The 25,663-nt window shown below is 42.6% G+C and overlaps 1 protein-coding gene across 2 annotated transcripts; it reads right to left on the bottom strand.

The window, feature by feature from the left end:
- Positions 1-20,217: 20,217 nt before the first annotated feature.
- Positions 20,218-24,221, bottom strand: LOC119337756 (WD repeat-containing protein DWA2-like). 2 transcript variants are annotated; one of them, XM_037609937.1, is made up of 14 exons: positions 24,047-24,221; positions 23,871-23,954; positions 23,621-23,753; positions 23,399-23,510; positions 22,779-22,878; positions 22,499-22,626; positions 22,322-22,391; positions 21,780-21,868; positions 21,402-21,447; positions 21,229-21,299; positions 21,082-21,155; positions 20,949-21,007; positions 20,771-20,849; positions 20,218-20,677 (listed from the first exon to the last, which is right to left on the bottom strand). In XM_037609937.1, the coding sequence occupies exons 1-13, from the start codon at positions 24,092-24,094 to the stop codon at positions 20,808-20,810; spliced, it is 1,056 nt and encodes a 351-aa protein (XP_037465834.1). In that variant the 5' UTR covers positions 24,095-24,221; the 3' UTR covers positions 20,218-20,677; positions 20,771-20,807. The 2 variants fall into 2 exon arrangements, with proteins under 2 accessions (XP_037465834.1, XP_037465833.1); XM_037609936.1 differs by having other exon boundaries at positions 20,777-20,849.
- Positions 24,222-25,663: the final 1,442 nt, after the last annotated feature.

Raw genomic sequence — 25,663 nt, 5'->3', positions numbered from 1 at the left:
TATATCACACACACCTTGATCTGGCTAACCGTTTCTGTTGGACTCCCTAATATCAAACAGTTCATCAGAGCGAATTGTATGCGGTATATCGCACACACATTGATATGGCTGCCTGTTTCTATTGTTCTGCCTCATCGCAAACAATTTGAATGGATTAACCATGTGCCCTGCATCGCACACGCAACTAAAATCTGAACCGTGTTTGATGGCTCCGCCATCGCAAATGTTTTTCACCTTTTTTGACAGGTTTTTACACCAGCATCCGTGATTAATGCATCGCACACAGTTTCGTCAAAAGGTCTCTAATCATAGTGTCGCGTTAGCAGCATCCTGCAATAGTGTTAAAAAACCAAGAATGCTTGAGAACTACTACGAAATGTAGCAATTGTTGGACCAAAGTGTTAACTGTACATTACATTTCAGAATATCACATTGCATATTAACATTACAGAGGACAAATCACTAGAAGGCACTGGCGGTGGCCTCGAGAAAACAACACGAACTGTATTTTAAAGTAGACAACGGCGTGGAGGTATCGACTTTGGCCTCGAAGATGAGGTGCTCCTCCAAGATCTGGCGGTTGGCACGCATGGCAGCCACCACGAGATTTGCTTCTCCGCTACCAAATGCTACTGAGCTCCATGCTATACTGCATGCAAAATGGCAGTGGGTGGTGCTTAATTGGAGGATGTGGCAGTGATTTTGGCGGAAGGTGTCGCGCCATCGGTCGGGGCATGTGGGATGGGAAAGGGGGAGAATGGTGTGGGTGGGGTGTGGATTACCTGACCATATTGTCGAGGCTACGCAACAAGAAGAAGGGTCGTCGACGAGGAGGCGACGCTGCCAGTAAGTAGTAGTGAAGGTTTGGACTTGGAAATTAAGGAGGAACAGTGAAAATGTGGCTTTTGGTGGGGGCGGGGAGATAGATATTTCCGCGGTGGCAAAAAAATTCGCTCAGTACCGCGAGAAACTGGCGGGCAAGTGTGGTTCAAGTGCGGGCAATGAACTGTAGACGATGAAGCTTCCTGCGTAAGCCAGACAAGACAGTGCGCCAAGATATTTTATATCGCATCCCACACGATTCTTGCTAGTAAACTATTTGTGGTATACCTGATTTTTTTCATTCTATTTTGAAAGGCAAAATGGTGTTATAGAGGGAAAGGATGGTGTCTGAATTGCTAGAACATTTATCTACAGTGAACATGCAACTATATGAGTGTCGTGTTAAAATTTGGAATTATTCTGGGTTCGTTTGGCCTTTTTATGCATTAATTGAGTTTCTAGGTATTTAATGTGCATAATTCAAATTTGAACTACAAGCACATTCTCTAGTGCACCAAAGTTTGTTAAAAAATCACATGTGTGTCTTTGGGTGAATTTAGAGGTCCCGTGCAAGAAATGGGAATGAAATTCAAACATCTGGGCGTCGTGGCTCAGCCGGAAACATTGAGTAACTTGGATTTTAAATTCCTATAAATCCAAAACTCGCTTGAAAATCATGAAACTTGGCATGGTGTCATGTTGATTGCTTGTATCTGCATTGGTAATTTCCCGAAGAGGAGAGGATGATGCAGCACAACAAATGTAAGTATTTCCCTCAGTTATGAAACCAAGGTTATCAATCTAGTAAGAGAACTAAGCAACACTATGTAAACAACAACGGCAACCACAAAAACTTGCAACCCAACATGTAACAGGGGTTGTCAATCCCTCCTTGTTATTGAGATAGATTAAACTGTATGAGATTGAATAAATAGATCTAGCAAAAACCCAAAATAAAATAAATAAATAAAAATTGCAGCAAGGTATTTTTTGATTTTTGGATTAATAGATCTGAAAATAATATGATAGGAAATAGACCAGGGGGAGTAGATTTCACTAGAGGCTTCTCTCGAGAAAATAGCATATGATGGGTAAACAAATTACTGTAGGGCAATTGATGGAAGAGCAAATAATTATGACGATATCCAAGCCAATGATCATATATATAGGCATCACATCCAAGATTAGTAGACCGACTCCTGCCTGCATCTACTACTATTACTCCATACATCTACCGCTATCCAACATGCATCTAGTGTATTAAGTTCATGGAAAAATGGAGTAATGCAATAAGAATGATGACATGATGTAGACAATACATATTCATCTAGGAATAGACCCCCCATATTTTTATCCTTAATGGCAATGGTACATGCGTGTCATGTCTCCTTCTATCATTGAGATTGAGCACCACAAGATCGAACCCATCACAAAGCACATCTTCCCATGACAAGAAAAATCAATCTAGTTGGCCAAACCAGACCAAAGTTTCGGAGAAGAAGCAGACTAAGGCATAGCCTAGTGGTAGGAAGGGGCTGATGTCGTCCCACCCGCCCAGGTTCAAGGCACAGTACTTGCAATTTGGGTTTGTTGCACCAATTATACTGTAGGGGGTTCCCTTACAGTCTTTCTGTCAAAAAAAGTTTCGAAGAAGAAATACGAGGCTATAACAATCATGCATAAAAGAGTTCAACAAAGACTCAAATAATATTCATAGATAGAAGTGATCATAAACTCGCAATTCATCGGATTCCAACAAACACACCGCAAAAAATCATTACATTAAATAGAACGAGGAGAACATTGTATTGAAGATAAAAAAGAGACAATGAGCCATCTAGCTACTGCCTACAGACCCGTAGGTCTATGAAGAACTAATCACGCATCATCGGAGGGGCAAGGGTGATGATGCAGAACCCCCTCCATGCTCGTTGAGCCCTCCGGCAGAGTGCCAGAGAAGGCCTCTCGATTGGATCTCGTGGTTCTGGAACTTGCGGCAGCTGGAATTGTGTTTCGTCCACTCTCCTAGGGTTTTGGAGATTTTAGAGTATTTATAGAGCTGATAGTCGGTTGAGAAGCCTCCTGTGGGCCCCACTACCCACCAAGGAGCGCCTGGGCCTTCTGGCGTGCCCTGGTGCCTAGTGGGCCCCACGGGCCTCCTCTGGCGCACCTCCTTGGCCTCTTGGGTGTCTTCTGGGCAGAAAAATATCTCCAAAAAGTTTCGTGGCATTTGGACTCCGTTTGGTATTAATTTTCTGCGAAGTAAAAAACAAGCAAAAACAGCAACTGGCACTAGGCACTATGTTAATAGGTTAGTCCAACAAAATGATATAAAGTTGCTAGTAAATGAGTATAAAATATCCAAGAATGATACTTTAATAGCATGGAACAATCAAAATTTATAGATACGTTGGAAACGTATCACATGTCATGGCACCAACATGCTATGGTAAAAAAAATTGCCGAATTGGGACAAGTTTTGGTATAAGCTTCTTGCAAACCAGAGCTTCTCTCAAGAAGGCTCATGGTTCCAAGAGGGAACGTGTCACCTTTGTGTGCGAAACGACATACACTGCCCTCCCCCCTCTTGATTGTTTTACATGGCCAACATAGAACTATATGAGTGGCGTGTTAAAATTTGGAATTATTCCGGGTTCGTTTGGCCTTTTTATGCATTAATTGAGTTTCTGGGCATTTAATGTGCATAATTCAAATTTGAACTACAAGCACATGCTCCAGTGCACCAAAGTTGGTTGAAACACATGTGTGTCATTGGGTGAATTTCTAGATCCCATGCAAGAAATGGGAATGAATTCAAACATCTGGGCGTCGTGGCTCGGCCGGGAACATTGAGAAACTTGGTTTTTAAATTCCTGTAAATTCAAAACTCTCTTGAAAATCATGAAACTTGGCATGGCGTCATGTCATGGCACCAACATGTTTTGGTAAAAAAATGGCCGGAATGGGACAAGTTTTGGTCTAAGCTTCTTGCAAACCGGAGCTTCTCTCAAGAAGGCTCGTGGTTCCGTGAAGGAACGTGCCACCTTTGTGTGCGAAATGATATACTCTGCCTCCCCCTAATTTTTTCATAGAGGCAACATAGAACTATATGAGTGCCACGTTAAAATTTGGAATTATTTCGGGTTCATTTGGCCCTTTTTATACATTAATTGAGTTTCTGGGCATTTAGTGTGCATAATTCAAATTTGAACTACAAGCACATGCTCCAGTGCACCAAAGTTGGTTGAAAAAACACATGTGTGTCCTTGGATGAATTTCTAGGTCCCATGTAAGAAATGGGAATGAAATCCAAACATCTAGGCGTCGTGACTCGGCCGAAAACATTGAGAAACTAGGTTTTTAAATTCCTGTAAATCCATGTTGTGGTAAATTTTTTGGCCGAATTGGGACAAGCTTTGGTATAAGCTTCTTGCAAACTGAAGCTTCTCTCAAGAAGTCTCGTGGTTCCGAGAGGGAACATTTCACCTCCATGTACGAAACGACATACACCGCCTTTTCCCGCCTTGATTTTTCTACAGAGGCAGCATAGACCAATAAGAGTTTCCTGCTAAATTTTGGAATTATTCCATGTTCATTTGGCCTTTTTCATACATTAATTTAGTTTCCAGGCATTTAATGCGCAAAATACAAAATTGAACTACAAGCACATGCTCCATTGCGCCAAAGTTGGTTGAAAAATTATTTATGTGTACTTGGGTGATTTTCTAGGTCCCATGCACGAAATGGGAATCAAAGTCAAACATCTGGGCGTCGTGGCTTGGTCGAAAACATCAAGGAACTTGGTTTTTAGATTTCTGTAAATCCAAAACTTGCCTGAAAATCATGAAACTTGGCATGGTGGCATGACATGGCACCAACATGCTGTGGAAATTTTTTTGTCTGATTTGCAAAGGTGCCCACATTAACAACCAACAAAGTAATTTTGGAACAAGTGTTGTCATGTTACAGTCGGAAACACAAGTATTATTGAGACCATGGGCATTCTACTTACCATTTATGTGCCGCCACGCGTCCCCTTTTTTATTGGCTAGGAGGCACTGTGCGGGGTAGCTATTTGAGTCCGGGAGGCGTGCGATTAGACCCCTGCGCGTGCTTATCGGGAGGAGAGCCCTTTAACCTCCATCTACCGCCCACCTCTCTCCCAACGTCTCCATTAATGTCGTCTGAGCCCCTGTTTTATGGCGTGGCTATGTCTCACTCGACTAGGATTTAAGAGAGAAAAAAGAAAATCTAAAAAGAAAATTTTGCGCGGATCTTGATGTAAGATCTGACGGACATATATAGCATCGGCTGCAACTTATAGCAAGACTGATAGGAATATATAAGGATGATTGAAAGAACATGCGGTGCCCCCATGTTTGGTTTTGGTAATTGATGACAATCTCTATGGACTAATGGTTGCCTTGAGCTATATTTGAAGGTTTTGTCCATAGGCTTTTCTTGGAGTCCATTTGTTGGTTTCAAGGAGAGTTTGTGATGACCACGGTGCTATTAAGGAATTATCCAAAGACAAAGGTTTGTCATGTGAGTGTTGAGCTTATTGCAAGTATGTCTTGAAGAAGAAGATTGTGTGATCATTCATGTCCACCTTCAAGACATCAGCCAAATGAAGAGAGTTGGAGAGATTCAACACACAAAGTGCACAAGATGTACCGAGGGATCTAGTGATCCCATGGTATGGTAAGCATTGTCCATTACGCTTTGTGTGCTAACCACCATGGTCTTCGTGAGAGTTCTTTGTGGGGTTAGGTTGCGGTGTGCAAGTTCAAGTGATGCATCACGAAGAGATCAAGTGCTTGAAGCTTGTCGTCCATTGTGGTGACAATGGACTTGTGAAGATGTTCCTAAGAGTGGCTCACCCATAGTGGACTATGGGGGAGCAATCATCTAGTCTTCATCGAGACAACGCAATCAAGAAAGGTGGTCTAACTTGAGGGAGTCAAGATCGTCTTCATCTAGCTCAAGTGGACCATGTGCAAGGCAAAGGTTTGCCCTTGATAGGTTTTCTATTTTACCGGTCTCGTGGTGGTAGTTGGGAGACCGAGTTATAGGATCGTTTGCCGTACTATCAAGGGGGGCTCTCAAGTTGGTAGCTTGATCGTATCGTTAGTAGAGAGCTCAAACAATTGCATCCTTGCATCATGTTTCTTGGTTCTTGTTTGGTTATCTTTGTGAGTCTTAGAGCTTATGGTCATTTTTATGACAAGCTCGAGTTCATCGAAAACGGAGTTTGCATGCATCTTCTATGATGTTTTCGATGTTAGAGGTTCTGCCGGTTCTTCTCTGTTGGAGGTTCCTCTCCTCTCTTGTTTGGCATACCTCCCTTGTCTCTGTTTTGATGCTACTCGTTGTCTTGTATCCAACAAGCTTGAGTTTGCTCAATTCGGAGCTCATTTGCAGAAGTTATGGCAGTTCTGGTTTTATTGTTACCCTTTGTTGTCTTCTCTGCAAAATGAAGGACTCCTAGTGTTGCTGATCTGGGGCATGCGGTAGTACTGCTCTCCGGAGCGGTAGTACCGCAGGCCCTTGCGGTAGTACCGCTCTGTGGGAGCGGTAGTATCGTGGCCTCAGGCCAGGCGCAGCTGCTCGAGCGGTAGTAGGGGCGGATGTAATTGTTTACATCCGCGCCCTACGCAGTAGTACCGCGCCACGAGCGCGGTAGTACCGTGGGCTCTGGCCAGGCTTAGCAGCATGAGCGGAAGTAGGGGCGGATGTAATTTTTTACATCCGCGCCCTACGCGGTAGTACCGCTCTTTGTGTGCGGTAGTACCGTGCCGGAGTTTTGCGCAGGTCCTCCCTCAGCGGAAGTAGGTACGGAAGTAATTTTTTACGTCCGTGCTTTCTCTGCGCCTAGTGTTGCCTGCCTTACGGTAGTACCGTAGGGGCGCGCGGTAGTACCGCTCCGGCAGTTCTACCGCTCGTTGCCCTGTGCAATAGGCCTTCATCTGGCCAGAGTTGCACATGCGGTAGTACCGCAACCTGCAGCGGTAGTACCGCAGCCAACCGCGGTAGTACCGCGTCGTGCGGGCTGAGTGATGGGATAATGGTTAGTTTTTCTCCCCACCTATAAAAGGGGGTCTTCTTCCCCATTGAGACTTATCCTTTGAGCTCGTGTTCTTCCCCCATTGTTGACCTTCTTCGAGCTTGCTAACTCTCAATCCCTCCATGGATTCTTGCTAGTTCTTGAGGGAAAAGAGAGAGGAGATATAGATCCACGTTTCCACCAATCACTTTCTCCTCTAAGTGAGGAGAACCCCTTGGATCTAGATCTTGGAGTTCTTCATGTTCTTCTTTCGTTCTTCCTCTCATTTTCCTCCCTAGCATTAGTTGCTTTGGTGGAATTTGGGAGAGAAGGACTTGGGTACTCAGTGTGCCCTTGCCATTGCATTTGGTGCATCGGTTTGAGTTCTCCACGGTGATACATGGAAGTGAAGTTTGAGAAGCTTATTACTCTTGGGTGTTTGTGCACCCTAGAGCTTGTTCCTCTTGGGTGCCTTGGTGCCCTAGACGGTTGGTGGTGCTCGGAGCTCAATCATTGTGGTGTAAAGCTCCGAGCAAGCGTCGGGGTCTCCAATTAGGTTGTGGAGATCGCCCCGAGCAATTTGACGGGTACCGGTGACCGCCCCCAAGGGTCGCCATTTGTACGGGTTCGGTGACCGCCCTCAAGGGTCCCTTAGTGGAATCACGGCATCTTGCATTGTGCGAGGGCGTGAGGAGATTACGGTGGCCCTAGTGGCTTCTTGGGGAGCATTGTGCCTCCACACCGCTCCAAACGGAGATTAGCATCCGCAAGGGTGTGAACTTCGGGATACATCGTCGTCTCCGCGTGCCTCGGTTATCTCTTACCCGAGCTCCTTTACTTATGCACTTTACTTTGTGATAGCCATATTGTTCTTTGTCATATATCTTGCTATCACATAGTTGCTTATATTGCTTAGCATAAGTTGTTGGTGCACATAGGTGAGCCTAGTTGTTTTAGGTTTTGTGCTTGACAAATTAACCGCTAGGTTTATCCCGCATTTGTTCAAGCCTAAACCGTAATTATTTAACAACGCCTATTCATCCCCCCCCCCTCTAGGCGACATCCATGATCTTTCAACGATGATAGTGGATAATAATTTTCTTACATATTTAGGAAGATAACTAAAAATGCCACATGCGGCAACACCTGAAATACACAAGGGCAAAAGAAGAAGGAAGGTGTAGACAACAATCTGGCTCGCTGATCTTTACTTTCTTCATGCGCTGCAGGCCGCGACGACTACTTCTTGCGGCAAGCGGCGATGATCTCTTTCATGTCGTCAATACGCTGCTTGGCAGAATCCACAGATTCCTCAACCAGCCTTTCGCGCTCGATGCATGATACGTCTCCGTCGTATCTATAATTTTTGACTGTTCCATGCCAATATTATTCAACTTTCATATACTTTTGGCAACTTTTTATACTATTGATCCAGTGCCAGTCCCTGTTTGTTGCATGTTTTTTGTTTCGCAGAAACCCAATATCAAACGGAGTCCAAACGGGATAAAAACGGATGGAGAATTATTTTCGAATATTTGTGATTTTTGGGAGGAAGAATCAAGGCGAGACGATACCCGAGGGGGGCAGGAGACAGGGAGCGCCCTAGGGAGGCAGACACGCCCTGGACTCTCCTGGGGTCCCGTAAGGCGGTTGACGCTCTTCTTTTGTCGCAAGAAAGCTAATTTGACGAGAAAGATCTGGGCGAAAGATTCACCCCAATCGGAGTTACGGATCTCCAAATATAAAAGAAACGGTGAAGGGGCAGAATCAAAGAACACAGAAACAGAGAGAGACAGAGGGATAGATCCAATCTCGGAGGGGCTCTCGCCCCTCCCACGCCATGGGAGACAAGGACCAGAGGGGAAACCCTTCTCCCATCTAGGGAGAAGGTCAAGGAATAAGAAGAAGAAGGGGGGACTCTCCCCCTTGCTTCCGGTGGCGCCGGAACGCTGCCGGGGGCCATCATCATCACCGCGATCTTCACCAACACCTCCGCCATCTTCGCCAACATCTCCATAACCTTCCCCCATCTATATTCAGAGGTCCACTCTCCCGCAACCTGTTGTACCCTCTACTTAAACATGGTGCTTTATGCTTCATATTATTATCCTGTGATGTGTTGCCATCCTATGATGTCTGAGTAGATTTTCGTTGTCCTACCGGTGATTGAGGAATTGGTATGATTGGTTTGAATTGCATGTTTTATTATTGGTGTTGTCCTATTGTGCCCTCTGTGTCGAGCAAGCATGAGGGATTCCCGTTGTAGGGTTTGCAATATGTTAATGATTTGCTTATGGTGGGTGGCGTGAGTGACAGAAGCATAGACCCGAGTAAGTAGGTTGTTTGCGTACGGGATAAAGGGGACTTGATACTGTAATGATATGGTTGGGTTTACCTTAATGATCTTTAGTAGTTGCGGATGCTTGCTAGAGATCCAATCATAAGTACATATGATACAAGAAGAGAATGTATGTTAGCTTATGCCTCTCCCTCAAATAGAATTGCAATAGTGATTACCGGTCTAGTTAGTCAATTGCCTAGGGAAAATTTCACAACTCCTACCACCACTTTTCCACACTCGCTATATTTACTTTATTGCTTCTTTATCTAAACAGCCCCTAGTTTATATTTATGTGCTCTTTATTATCTTGCAAAGCTATCCAACAACACCTACAAAGTATTTCTAGTTTCATACTTGTTCTAGATAAAGCAAACACTAAGGGTGCGTAGAGTCGTATCAGTGGCAGATAGGACTTGAGAGGATATTTGTTCTACCTTTAGCTCCTCGTTGGGTTCGACACTCTTACCTATCGAAAGAGGATACAACTATCCCGTATACTTGTGGGTTATCAATGCAGAGCATGGCATTCTCGTCCATAAGTTTCTTGACGATGACGCCCATCCTCTTCAACAAGGCAGTGGTCCCCTCATGCTCCTTCGCCCTTCCGGCGATCTGCGCCCTAAGCAGGTCGCACTCGGTGTGGAGCTTCGCCTTGTCCTCCCCTAGTCCCCGAATGCGACGGTAGCATTTTCAAATGAGGCATTCATCTCGTCCCGCAGCTTCATCCAGCCAGAGATCTGATCCATCAGGTCATCAAGCATAGCGCGTCTGTGCTTGTGAGAGTCCCGCCTGCCCGTGGGACATTTTCCCAGGCCGCCGCGGCGCGGAAGGACCTCTTTGCTGCATTCGCGGTGCGGCGGGACATCTCTGCTACTTCCGCGGCACGGCCGGACCAGTCTGCTACATCGACGGTGCGGCGGGACCTCTGTGCTGCTTCAACGGCGTGGCGGGATCTCTATGCTGCTACAGCGGCACGACGGGATATGTCGGCTGCTTTTGTGGTGAGGCGGGACATCTCTCGTGCGTCTGCTTCCATGCTCGCCTCTCCCTGCTAGTAATCTCTCGACCCAGAACTCATGTGGGCCATGGCAGACGCAAGGGAACAACAATGAAAGACTTGTTTGTTTTTGTGGATGAGGAGTTGAGGAGGAATGTGCAGTCATCTTGGAGTAGGTAGTATTTATATCCGATTACTAATACGCTCCTAAGTGGGAAACCGTTTAGGTTTTGATCGGTGTGAAAAGGTTTGCTATTAAATATAGCGTGGTAGTAATTTGGAATGTGATGGGATGCAAGCTCAAAATTTACTGACGGTTCTAGTTTCGTAGTGTGGCACTATTCCCGAATGGTGTAACATGGGCATGCGTTCTCGGCCGCGTACGTGGCGTTTGCACCATAGGGTGCACCGCAATAGGCAGTGTCAGCACACGTCTTGTTCCATCAACCGTGCGCGCTCGTTATTACCATTGTGCACACTTCTTTTAATTAGAATGTGTGTCTGTCTAGCACACACATGTTGATTCCCTAACTATTCTGTTTGTTGTGGCTAATCGCAGACAGTTCAACCGTGTGAAGTGTATGTCGTCACTCGCAGACACCTTGATATGGCTGACCGTTTCTGTTGTGTTGCCTAATCGCAAACAGTTCATCCGAGTGATCTGTATGCCATCAATCACACACACACCTTGATCTACCTTACCGTTTCTGTTGTGTTGCCTAATCACAAACAGTTCATCCGGGTGAACTCTATGTCGTATATCGCACGCACCTTCATCTGGCTGCCCGTTTCTGTTGTTAAGCTCATCGCAAGCAGTTCATTTGAGTGAATCGTATGCCATGCATCGCACACGCAACTATAATCTGAAATGTGTCTGTTGTCTCCGCCATCGCAAATGTTTTGTATTGTTTTTGAAGGTTTTATTACATCATCGTTTGTGATTAATGCATCGCACACAGTTTCGTCGAAGGGTCTCTGATTGTAGTGTCACATTTGGACCATCCTGCAGTAGTGCTCTCTCCTCTCCCACACTAGTTTCAAAAATGAAATCCTCCATGTCTCTAGGACATGGATCACTGTGGCTGCCCTCATAAGGTATTGCGCAAATATTGCGAAAATCATAGTGTCATTTCCTTAGGCACGTCATAGAGGTTAAATTCTACCATGGGTGATTTCTTCCTAGGATAAAATTGAAAGCTTTGCATGAAGGTATTAGTGAGTAGGGGATACTGATCACACTTATCTTCGAGGAAGGGGATGATGTAAGCATTATGTGCCAAGTAATAGGAATCCTCATAAATTCCTGCCTCCTTCAAGAATGTGCAACATAACCACTCACACGGTTGAACCTCTAATGTACGTGGAAGATGGTATTTGGGCTTCTCCTTCGGACTATCCTCCGAATTCCGGCTTGATGAGCACCTTAACCACCTCCCCATGGTTCTCCCATTCTCTGAAAAATTCTGAAATTTTTAGTAACTCAAAATAAAGGTGAACCAAACTCAACAAAATCAATAGCAACTACTCTTGGTAGTGTCTATAGGCCATATCATGCACCAAAACTAGTTTGAACCATATAAATTTGACATGCAAGCTCAAGAACATGGTCACTAACAATAGCTAAATGTGCAAATAATAAACCACTAGAACAAAAACTAATTTGACCAACAGAGGAGTCACATACCGATGAGCAATCCACAAAAACAGTTTTGGAATCGGAGCTACGAGCAAGGAGATCAAAAATTGCAGCAAGATAAGCAAGAACATGGGTTTGCACAAGCAAGTGATTTTTCTGGAGGAAGAAGAAGAGCATGGGTGGCAGCAATAAGTGAGGGGGCCTACGTGGGCCCCACAAGCTTGCTGGGCGCACCCTGTGAGCTTGTGGCTCATAGGTGCACCACCCTAGGGTGTGTTCAGTGACACTATTTTTTATATTTTACAGAAAAAATCATATAAATTTTTAGGGCATTCTGAGAACTTTTATTTTCTAGTCAGTTTTTATTGCACGAATAATTCAGAAAACAGTATAATCAGGGTATTTCTACTTTATTAATTCTAAATAACAGAAAGTAAAAAGTGGTTACAGAAGTTGTGTTTACTAAATTCATCAACCACATGCCCGTCAAAAGGAATCCATTAATAAGGTTGGTCAAGTCTTATTAACAAACTTCTTCCGAATGACATGAAACCGGAGAATCTTCGTACAACACTAGGTTGCCTCAATGGGGATATGCATGTCCCCAATAATAATAATTTCATATTTCTTTTTGACAGTAGGAATAGGGAATTCAAAACCTCCAATAGTAATTGTTGAAATTTTTCCAATAGAATTGATACTATTCACTTGAGGTTGTTTCTTTGGAAAGTGTACTGTATGCTCATTATCATTGACATGAAAGGCGACATTGCCTTTGTTGCAATCAATAACAGCCCCTGCAGTATTCAATAAGGGTCTACCAAGGATGATTGACATACTGTCATCCTCGGGTATATCAAGGATAACAAAGTCCGTTAAGATAGTATCATTTGCAACTACGACAGGCACATCCTCACAAATACCGATGGGTGTAGCAGTTGATTTATCAGCCATTTGCAAAGAGATTTTAGTGGATGTCAACTTATTCAAATAAAGTCTTCGATACAAAAAGAAAGGCACGCACTAACATCGGCTCCTAAATCACACAAAGCAGTTTTAACATAGTTTCTTTTAATGGAGCATGGTATAGTTGGTATTCCTGGGTCTCCTAGTTTCTTTGGTATTCCACCCTTAAATGAATAATTAGCAAGCATGGCGGAAATTTCAGCTTCCGGTATCTTTCTTTTATTTGTAACAATATCTTTCATGTATATAACATAAGGAGACATTTCCAGAATATCAGTCAAATGAAGGCGCAAAAAGACAGGTCTAAGCATTTCAACAAAGCGCTCAAATTCTTCTTCATCCTTATTCTTTGAAGCTTTAGGAAGAAAAGGCATGGGTTTCTGAACCCATGGTTCTCTTTCTTTACTATGTTTCCTAGCAATGAAGTTTCTCTTATCATATCTTTTATTCTTAGGTTGTGGTTTATCAAGATCAACAATTGGTTCTATTTTCACATCATTATCATTATTAGGTTGAGCATCAGCATGAACATCATCATCATCATTATTACTAGGTTCATGTTCATCACCAGAGTGTGTTCCAACATCACAAATAGAAATATCATTTGTATTATCAGGTGTGTCTATAGTAGGTTCACTAGAGGCATGCAAAGTCTTATCATCTTTCTTTTTCTTTTTAGATGGACTAGGTGCATCAGTATTAATTCTTTGAGAGTCTTGTTCAATTCCTTTAGGATGTCCTTCAGGATAAAAGGGTTCCTGAGTCATTTTACCACCCCTAGTCATAACTCTAACAGCATGATCATTCATCTTATTGTTCATCTCATTAAGCAAAGCATTTTGTGACTTGATGACTTGTTCTACTTGGATTTTTACCATGGACGCATGTTTACTCACACCCCTGATATCATTAATAATTCTAAACATAAAGTCACTCAAGCGTTCAATCATATAAGCATTTCGTTTCAATTGTCTACTAACATATGCATTAAAGTTTTCTTATTTAACAATAAAGTTATCCAATTCATCTAAGCATTGACTAGCAGATATAGTATAAGGAATATCACCTTCATCAAATCTGCAGAGAGAATTTACCTCTACGACCTGTGTCAGGGTATCGAGACCATATATTTCTTCAATAGGTGGTAAATTCTTGACAACTTCAGCTTTAATACATTTTTATTCATAGATTTCTTTGCCTCTTGCATATCTTCATGACTGAGAAATAGAATACATCTCTTCTTCGGAGTGGACTTGGGTGGTGATTCAGGAAGAGTCCAATCATTATCATTCCTCAATATATTGTTCAATAGTTCTTTAGCTTGTTCAACGGTTTGTTCCCTGAAAACACATTCAGTACAACTATCTAGGTGGTCCCTAGAAGCATCGGTTAGTCCATTATAAAAGATATCAAGTATTTCATTATTTTTTTGAGAGGATGATCAGGCAAAGCATTAAGTAATTGGAGAAGCCTCCCCCAAGCTTGAGGGAGATTCTCCTCTTTAATTTGCACAAAGTTAAACATTTCATGTAAAGCAACTTGTTTCTTATGAGTAGGAAAATATTTTGAGAGAAGTAATATATCATATCCTAGGGACTACGCACACAACCAGGGGCAAGAGAATTAAACCATATATTAGCATCACCCTTTAATGAGAAAGGAAACAACTTAAGAATATAGTAGTAGCAAATTTTCTCCTCGTGAGCAAATAGGGTGGCTATATCATTCGGTTTAGTAAAATGTGCCACAACAGTTTCAGATTTATAACCATGGAAAGGATCGGATTCAACAAAGTAATTAACTCTGGGTCAACATATAATTCATAATCCTTATCAGTAATAAAGATAGGTGAAGAAGCAAATTTAAGATCATATTTCATTCTAGCATTCAAAGATTTTTCTTTCAATTTGCATAATAATTTCTTAAGATCATCTATATCATTTCAAGCAAGAAAGTCCCTAGCTACTTCTCCATCCATAACATAACCCTCAGGTATCTTAGGCAATCCATACTTAGGAGAGCTAGGTCCAATAGGTGTTCCATAATTTTCAGTTTCAATAGTTTCATCAGTTTCAGCATTATCAATATCTTTAGCTCTAGCAAGTTGTTCATCAAGAAATTCACCTAGTGGCACAGTCTTATCAAGCAAAGTACTAGCATCATCATAGCATCATTCATAGCAGAAGTAGCATCATCAATTACTTGAGACATATCAGAATTAATAGTAGGTGGTGGTGTCGCAAGCTTACTCAAAACAGAAGGTGAATCAAGTGCAGAGCTAGATGGCAGTTCCTTAACTCCCCACATCTTAAAGGGAACGATCTTGGTTCTATCATCCTTAAGATTCCTCATAGTGATCAACATATATAAATCCCAAGTGACTCAGCAAATAGAGCTATGCTCCCCGGGAACAGCGCCAGAAAAAGGTCTTGATAACCCACAAGTATAGGGAATCGCAACAGTTTTCGAGGGTAGAGTATTCAACCCAAATTTATTGATTCGAAACAAGGGAAGCCAAAGAATATTCGCAAGTATTAGCAATTGAGTTTTCAATTCAACCACACCTGGAAGACTTAATATCTGTAGCAAGGTGATCAGTAGTATGATAGTTTGATAGTAACGGTAACAGTAGCAATTTTGTAGTGATTGTAACAACAGCAACGGCGAAAATAACTTAGTAAAGATCAATATATGAAAAGCGTAGGCATTGGATCGGTGATGGATAATTGTGTTGGATGGCATTCATCATGTAACAGTTATAACCTAGAGCGACACAAAACTAGCTCCAATTCATCAATATAATGTAGGCATGTATTCCGTATATAGTCATACGTGCTTATGGAAAAAAACTTGCATGACATTTTTTGTCCTACCCTCCCGTGGCAGCATGGTCCATAAGGAAACTAAGGGATATTAAGGCCTCCTTTTAATAGAGAACCAGAACAAAGTATTAGCACTTAGTGAATGCATGAACTCCTCAAACTACGGTAATCACCGGAAAGAATCCCAGTTATTGTCACCTTGGAGTGTGCGGATCGTAACTCCTAATAGGTGCATATAACTTGCAAGATCGGATCAAGACACAAATATATTCATGAAAACATAATAGGTTCAGATCTGAAATCATGCCACTCGGGCCCTAGTGACAAGCATTAAGCATAGCAAAGTCATAGCAACATCAATCTCATAACATAGTGGATACTAGGGATCAAGCCCTAATAAAACTAACACGATTACATGATAGATCTCATCCAACCCATCACCGTCCAGCAAGCCTACGAAGGAATTACTCACTCCCGGCGGTGAGCATCATGAAATTGGTGATGGAGGAAGGTTGATGATGACGACGGTGTTGAATTCCCCTCTCTAGAGCCCCGCACGGACTCCAGAGCAACCCTCTCGATGAAGAACAGGAGGTGGCGGCGCTCCGTATCGTAAAACATGATGAATCATTCTCTTTGATTATTTTCTTGGCAAATAGGTATATATGGAGTTGGAGTTAGGGTTGCCGGATGTCCAAGGGGCCCACAAACTCGTAGGGCGCGTCCTGGGGGGTGGGCGTGCCCCCTGAGCTTGTGGCTCCTGGGTGGGCCCCCTCTGGTATATTTTTCCACCAGTATTTTTTATATATTCCAAAAAAATTCTCCGTAAATTTTCAGGTCAATCCGAGAACTTTGATTTCTGCACAAAAACAACACCATGGCAATTCTGTTGAAAACAGGCCAGTCCGGGTTAGTTTCATTCAAATCATGCAAATTAGAGTTCAAAACAAGAGTAAAAGTGTTTGGAAAAGTAGATACGATGGAGACGTATCAGATACCATCAAATTCCTATGAAATTGGGAGATGAATGGAAAACAACATTTAAAACTAAGTTTGGATTATATGAGTGGTTAGTCATATGCCTTTTGGGTTAACTAATGCACGTGACTTTTTCATGAGATTAATGAAAGAAGCCTTACGTGCTTACATTGGACGATTTGTGGTCGTCTATTTTGATGTTATACTGATTCATAACAGATCTTTGAAGGAACATTTACGTGTTGTTTTTATTGCTCTATGTGATGCATGTTTGTTTGGTAACCTTGGGAAGTGCACCTTTTGCACCGACTGGGTATCTTTTCTTGGCAATGTTGTTACTCCACAGGGAATTGAAATTGATACAACCAAGATTGAAGCTATTGAGAGTTGGCTGCATACCAAAACCGTCCCACAAGTGAGGATTTTTCCTGGCCTCGTTGGTTTCTACAGGCGTTCTGTGAGAGGTCTCAGCACCATCGCTGCACCTCTGAATGAGCTTACAAATAAGGGTGTGCCTTTTGTTTGGGGTACCGCACAGGAAGAAGCCTTCATAGTATTGAAAGATAAGCTGACACATGCTCTTTTACTCCAACTTCCTAATTTCAATAAGACTTTTCACTTTGAATGTGATGCGAGTGGAATTGTATTAGGAGGTGTGTTATTACAAGATGGTAAACCTATTGCGTACTATTTTGAGAAATTGAGTGGGCCTAGTCTGAATTATTCTACTTATGATAAGGAATTATATTCTCTTGTTTGGACTTTAGAAACATGGCAACATTATTTATGACCCAAAGAATTTGTTATACATTCTGCTCATGAATCTTTGAAACACACTAAAAGCCAAGCAAAACTGAACCGTAGACATGCTAAATGGGTTGAATTCATTGAGACTTTCCCTTATGTCATTAAACAAAATAAGGGTAAAGAAAATGTTATTTGCTGATGCATTATCTCATCGCTATACTATTTTCACAACTTGACTTTAAAATATTTGGTTTGGAGACCGTCAAAGATTAATATGTGCATGATGCTGAATTTAAAGATGTAATGCAGAATTGTAAAGAAGGAAGAACGTGGAACAAATTCGTCACTAATGATGGATTTTTATTATGTGCTAACAAGCTATGCATTCCAGGTAGCTCAGTTCATCTTTGGTTATTGTAGGAGGCGCATGAAGGAGGATTAATGGGACACTTTACCGTGAAGAAGATGAAGAACGTATTTGCTACACATTTCTTTCGGCCAAAGATGGGATGGGATGTTGAGCATTTTGTTGCTCGCTGCACTACATGTCAAAAACTAAGACACGACTCAATGTTCGTGGTTTATATATGCCTTTGTCTGTACCTAGTGTTCCGTGGGAGGGCATATCTATGGATTATGTTTTAAGTTTACCTTGAACAAAGAAGGGGAGGGATAGCATATTTGTTGTCGTGGATAGATGTTCGAAAATGGCGCACTTTATACCATGTCATAAAAAGTGATGATGATGCTAATGTTGATGATTTGTTATTCCATGAAATTATTCATTTGCATGGTGTACCAAATACAAATGTTTCATATCGTGATACTAAATTTCTTAACCACTTTTGGAGATGTTTATGGGCTAAGTTAGGGATTAACTGCTTTTTAGTACTATATTTCACCCCCAAACTGATGGTCAAACTGAAGTAGTCAATAGAACATTGTCTACTATGCTTAGGGCTATTTTGAAAAATAATCTGAAAACATGGAAAGAATGCTTGCCTCATATCGAATCTGCTTATAATCGTTCGCTGCATTCTACTACTAAGATCTGCCGTTTTGAAATTGTGTATGGTTTCCTACCTCGTGCACACATTGATTTTTGCCTCTTTCATCTTTGGAGAATGTTAATTTTGATGCTAAACAACATGTTAAACTGATCTTAAAAATGCATGAGTTAACTAAGAAAAACATTGAGTGCATCAATGCTAAATACAAACTTGTTAGCGATAAGGGTAGAAGACATATTGTGTTTGAACTAGGAAACTTTGTTTGGTTACATTTAGGCAAAAATGGATTTCCTAATTTGCGCAAATCTAAGATAATGCCATGTGTTGATGGTCATTTTAAGATGTTAGAGAAAATAAATGGTAATCCATATAAACTTGAGCTGCCTGCAGCTTTTGGGGTTAGTCCTACTTCTAAAATTGCACATTTGAATCCTTATGTGGGTGAGGAATATGAGCTTCCGTCGAGGACGACTTCAATTCAAGAAAGGAGGATGATGAGGACATCACTACTATAGTTACACCCACAACCCCTGCTGCTACATATATTGGACCAATTATTAGAGCTCGCGCACGCCAATTAAATTTCGTTTCTAATGTTCATAAGAATATGATGCTGACTAAATTGAATACATTTGTTTTACTTACAAATGAAGGGCCCAACATGGATAAGAAGGATGAACATTGAAGCATGATTAAGCATGAAGAGGATGCGGTGCGCAAGGGGAACAAGAATGGAGTTTCCGGTAGAGTTTTCAGCACTTTGAAGCCACCATGATGACATACAAGGACATGGACGAAATATACAAGACGACCTATCATTAATTTCGTTCATAGCTTAATATAGGTGTTGTGCCACCTTATTTTTGGGTCAGACCATGTAATTTCAAAATACACTTAATAGGTTGGGTTGTTTTTGGAGTCTGTATTAATAGAGAAAACAACCAAGGACAGAATTTAGTCCCATCTTGCCAAGGGTGGATGAAATTCCCCTGTGTCTCCCTATAAATACAACTCTTAGGGTGTCGTTTTAGACTGGGGTTTTATTTAGATTAAAGTTCGCCATGGTGCAACGCGCGTACATCATTTATGTCCAACGACCAGGCCAAGACGTTTCAGAATCCCACTTTAAATAAAGTTTTCCTCTTAAATTCGCAATATCCAGATTGCAATCTCAGTTTCTTACTTGTTCTTCATTTGCCTGCAGGAAACAGACCCTCATGGTCAACTCACAATGAGCCCTCTCTGACTGGATTTGAAATGTGAGAAGTTCTAATTGCCATTGCTAACTCTGTTGCAGTTGCAAGAACGCTGCTATAAGAACGACAAACTGTGGCCGATTTACAGCCGACACGCTGCGGCCACCATCGGATGCAGTTGGCCAGCATTTGTACCCCGCTCAGATTCAAGTGTCATGCGCATCTCGGCCAGGAAACGTCCAGTTTTGTAGTAGTTGCAAAGACATAGTTTGAACAAATTGAATTTGTTCAGTTGTCTAACATAAATGGCCATCCAACCGCATCTCAATTTGTTCACATATAGTTTGAGCAAAACTGAATTTGCTCAGTAGGTGGCTCCTGGTTCCATACCAAAAGCATGCGGTCCTTCCCAGGTGGTAGGTTGTTCATGCGCACAATCGAAGCCACAAATTTCTCATTAATTAGAATTAGTAATAAGAAATCAGAGATTAGTCTTTGGTATACAGGTCCTGAAACGAGAAACTATTTGGAGTACAATTTAACTCAGGTGAAAAACTCTCACGACCCAAATATACTCGACCTAGACTAAGCCATTTTGTAAAATACAGATGGCATATTGCGATCTGTTGTAGAACAGCATCCTACAAGAATATTAAGAATTGGCCGGTAAACAGAAAAATCCATTGACATTGTAAATCACAACACTAGTACAAACTTCAGCTCAGTTATACTTCATCACATCATGCAACACATGCCAACCAGGCTTCATCGGATATCAGAATTCTAATAAGCCCAGAAGCAGCAATTAACTACCACTACCAATGAGACATCCACAGTTTCCCCAGAAATCCAAAGTGAAGAACTAGTGACAAAATTTGAAGATATAGGAGAACTGTTGAAATCTCAGCTGCGCTATATTCTTTTCAACTGTGACTACATCACTTTTTCCTCCAGCAACCATCCTGGACTTCCGTCGTCATGATTATTGAGATATTAATGGCTTGCTATTGCACCAGGGTTACTAGAACCAAATCATCGCATCAGCCCCTTATAGCCGAACACACAATGGCAAGAACGAAGCTCTACAACACCAATTATATGCACAACAAACAAGCCTGCCTGTGGGAGAAAAGAACCTTTTATTAGAACAAGAGATGCCATCGGAAATTTTAAAGAACAGCTATAGTGAGAGCTAAGACAAGTATTTCATACACATACACATGAAGTGGAGAAAATAGACCAACAAGCTTCATTTTCTCTGCAGGTGGGGCTTAACAGATTCTAAAACAACCTGAACATCAGAGGATTTCTCAACAGTTAGACAAAATGTAACATTAGAAAGCACAAATCAACATTTACAATAAATAATAAAAAGGTTGCAGGTACTCACTCTTCCATCATAAGACAGAGAAGCAAACAATGATGGATCATGGGAGCTCCATGCAATTCCTACAATTTCAGTCAGCTCTGTGATTCTTTGTCAAAATTTCAATGTACATACAAGTAGGGAGGTTCAACAGTACCATAGATGCTATCTTCGTAGTCAGTATACGAGTGCAGTAATGGTTCTTCTTGCCTAGTGGGCGAACCAGAAGGGCTGCAAAAATAAGATTGGGGGCATCAAAATTGCAACCTCAAACAAATTAATCAAATCTGTGAGTAACAGAAACCTTTCGGGTCCAGAGTCATCAGTGCCAACTTTAGCCAACCATAAATTGACAGCTGAATCCGTTCCAGCACTCTATACAGAAGTTTCAATAGTCAGTTAAAATTTAAATTGATATATATATTACTACACGCGCGCTAGAGAGCGAGGGCGGGAGGGGGAGGGGGAGAGAGAGACCAGAATCAGCTCATCATACTCAGGATTGTGCCGAACAGCCCATGTCCTGCAAAAATCATTATATCGTGGTCAATTAACTTGATGATCGCTGGAGTAAGAAATCAGAAAAGCAAATTAGTAATCATATATATTAAATTGGTGAGTTGACAGCATCATCCCATATAGGTGGTAAAGTGCTACAACACCAGACCAATAAAAAGTAACAACAATGTTGACATGGGACGAAAATGCACTCATATGAAGGATTTCAAGCATCAAGGAGCACACATTCACATCAAATATGCATAGAACAAATGGTGCAGGTTTAGAACATTTCATCAACTAAATACACAAAAAACGGATTTTCATTTGAGTTTACTATAAGATACACCAACATACCAATGTGAATGTCCAGGGAGATCCTTCAGAGGATGCTTAAGCATTCTGAGATCCCACAAGCGAATTCCGAATTCGTCCTCTGCTGTTGCCTGCACCGCAAAAGGGAACCTCAAGCAGCATAAACAAACGAAGCTGAATGAAAGAAATTTGCAAACTGTTACTCCGACATGGATACTAGAATCCGACTCAGAAAAAATTACAAAATAAGATTTCAGGTTCCAATGGACTAAATTAACCTTATTATAAAAGATAATGATAAATTTCAAACCTGCTGCCAAACACAATCAACACAAAAAATTTGATCAAACAATAACTAAGTAAGAAGTAGTGGCAAATCCAGATTAAATATTAACTATGTTACTTACACAAGTGCAAGAAAAAGAAACTCTGAAAAGTTGAAAGGTAACGGAGAAAAAGAAACTGATAAAAAAATACCCCTTTTCAGGGTTACCACACAAAAAAGGCAACTCATAAACCTGCTGTTCTTCTGATAGAAGAAATAAAATAGTTTTTATCCAAAGAACAAGATGCACCAAACTCACAATTATGTTTTGCTTCTTGGGGTTATAATCCACATCCCGGATATGAGCATGTTCAATTGCATTTGATCTCCTAAGAACAATTAGTTCATGCACATAGATGTAAGTACAGCATTTGAAAATCCAAACATAAGTATAAGCTCAGATAATCTGATGTGGTCAAGATTGTCAAGTACTAACTTCATAGAACGGAGATCCCAGAAGTGGAGTGACGAATCAGTTATTGTAGCAACTGCGTTGTGATTGTGTGGATCCCAAGCTCCACCACGTAAATTGGGAAGCATGTCAGCAGATCCCTGTGATATCACCTGCAATTTGGTACTCAAATTACGACCATGATGAAGTACTAAACTGATGCTAATAGAGATATTGATGTTTCAGATTTTATAAACTCATATTAGGCATATAAATAATGAAAAGAATTTGTAATGTATGTTAAACAAAAGGATGATCGACACACCTTGGCTGATTTATTTGATGGATCTATGTTCCAGAGAAAAATGTTTCTGTCATCGATGCTAATTAGCTTATCATGCTTCCCCAGTGGCCACCAGAGAACACTGCAAAAACAAACTAGCTAATAAAGATCATATGCATAAGACATATTGTCTCACTACAGATCCTCCACAAAATATCAAGATATGCAGAGCTAACCAATATTATATGCATAACATAGGAAACTTACAAAACCATGACCGAGATCAGATTTTTTTTTAAAACAGAATCTCAGAATAATTGTGTAATGAAAAAAAAATCATCTATTTTGTGTTGTGATACAAGTGAGGTATGTTCTGCCAAATTAATATGTTCAGTGTAGTGTACCCGTCCTACTAAAACCCTCCCATATCAGTGCATGCTGCATGTAAGCATTGCCACGGCCACAGCCAGAGCATTATAATTTGCCAATTTGAACTTTGCAAATACCCACCAGCACAGACACATTAAACAACAAACGCATTCTCCGACTGGACTCTGTTTACATCTAGTCTAAAAATCAACAAGCACAAACACACCCTGTATGGCAATAAGATTAAGTAGCTCTAGAGTAAGCACAGAACTTCAAGGCAAACAAGAGAGCACCATCTTATTTTGTCCGTGTGGTCATCGAGCGTGAAGAGCTGCTCAAGCTGCGGTGAGTTGGACTGCCCATACAGCTCTGGGATCTTCCAAACGGACGCGCCATAACCCTCACCTGTCATTCACATTGTAACACATGGAAACGCTTTAGAATTGCATCTCAAAATGCTCAATGCATCAAAAAAAGAAGAAGAGGGGAATTCGGAAAGAGTGGAGCATTTCTACCAGAGGTGTAGACCGTGGAGAATAGCCTGTGGTCGAAGGGGCAGGACTTGAGGTCCCAGATCTCGTTGGGATGGTAGAACAGCCCGTCGCACACGAGCTCGTTCTCCCCCGGCAGCAGCCGGATCAGGTGCACCTATTCTTGGACACGAGGAATTCGAGATCCAATCACGCACCATTCTCAACCACCCAAAGAAGAAATCACTGCTCCAATTGCCGCAGTGCAGGGCAGAGTCCCCCGCAAGAAACGTACCTCGTTCTCCTCCTTGAGGCTGAGGGTTCCGGCGAGGAAGGTGGTGGAACCGGCGTCCGCGCGCACGTCGGTGATGCACCGCGCCTGGAAGAGAGGAAAAAGAAAATGAGGAGGAGACGGAAGAGGGGCGCCACGGGAGAGTGTTCTAGAAGCTTCGAGAAGGTGATGCTGCTTGCCTGGTACTTGAGGCCGCCGTAGACGATGCCGCTGGATCCGCCCTGCATTCTCGCTCACGCCGGCGAGACGATCGGAGATGTAAACGGAGATCGCTGAACGGGGGTACCGCGGGTAGTCGCCTTCCACACTCCTTACCAAGATTGAAGTCCGCTTTGCCAAACAGGAAACGCGTTTTACGTTCAGCAAGTGCCCTTTAACCTATTAGAGCAAATCTGGCCCTCAAAAGACCGCGCGCGCGCCCACGGGCATGGACCCATCACACCTCATGGGCCTGGTTGGTTGCCCGCATTAGGCTCAGCCTGGCACGAGCGGGAAAAATTTGATCCGTTTGGTTTCCTGCATTTACTGTGCGGCCCGCATCGCACGGAACTTAAATCCAGGCCAGGCCCAGGGGAAACGCACGATTCGGCAGTAGCTCGCGAGCCTGGCTCGGGCGAGGCAGGGGTGGGCGACGCGCTTCTCCCCTCGTGCGAGCAGGGGAGATGGCGCGAGCTCGCCCGCGTCGCCGAAAAATCGGCGGGAGGATTTCGGCTCACCTCCCGCCGCTCCACCCCCTATTTAGCCCCTCCCTCACCGCCCCAACTCCCGCCACCATTCTTCCTCCGTTCGCACTTTCTCGCCGACACGCATCGACACCGACGAGCAGGTAAGCGGCGCATCTTCATCGGCCGGCGATCCACGGCACCGGAGCTCCTTCACCGGCCGGCGTTCATCTTCCATCACCACCACCCCCCCCTCGTCTTCAAGCTGCAGCCATGGTCTCCGTGAGTTCAATCCCCCTTTCTCTCTGTTCCTTCTAGCTAGATCTAAGCTGCAGCCAGTGGCGGAGCCAGGATTGAAGTATAGGGGGGCCGAGTACGTATATTGATCGAATCTCGTTGGTAATTACTCATTGCTCCTACTAAAATTGTTGATTGTTGGGGGGGGCCAGGCCCCTGCTCGTCCCCCCCTGGCTCCGCCCCTGGCTGCAGCTAGGGTTTGATCTAGATGCATGGTTGATTAGTGGTCTGATCTGTGAGCTGATATGGTTGGTTGTTATGCTGCGGTTGCAATTTGTGGTAGGGCTAGATGTTCAAGCATGTGGTATGCTAGATTAGTAGTAGAGTTTGAAGTTGAACCTTGTGCTTGTGTTGAATCATGCTTAGATCTGTGATTTGTAGCTATTGGTGGTCCATTTGTAGCATGTTGTTTATTGTAGATGTATGTTTCTGCTCATAGATTGTCTGGTATGCTTGGTATGATAGTGATGAAGCATGTGCTTGCTATGATAGTGATGAACCATGTACATGTATGCTTCTGCTTTCATGAATTGTCCGATACGTTGTGTGCTATGCTCACTGTTAATGCGTGCTACGATTGTAGGACATGACCACGCAGACGCAAGATCTTAGTCGGGCCATTGTCGTGTCCGACAGCCAGTTTGCTCCATCGTTTGTCGAGGACTCGCAGCCTATGTCCGAGATGGCACCTGATTCAGAGGTGTTTGAGTTTGATTCCCTCTATGTGCCAGTAGTGCTCGTTGAGCCAACTCTTGCTGATGCTGCTGCCGCTGCAATCAAGCTAGCAGCAGCAAAGGCAAAGGAGGATGGTAGGTCCAACAACATGAAGTGGCAGCC

Source organism: Triticum dicoccoides, chromosome 7B (assembly GCF_002162155.2).
Source record: "Triticum dicoccoides isolate Atlit2015 ecotype Zavitan chromosome 7B, WEW_v2.0, whole genome shotgun sequence".
NCBI classification, from domain to species: domain Eukaryota; kingdom Viridiplantae; phylum Streptophyta; class Magnoliopsida; order Poales; family Poaceae; genus Triticum; species Triticum dicoccoides.
Note: the sequence above shows the minus strand (reverse complement) of the source record. Positions and strands in the feature narration are given on the sequence as shown.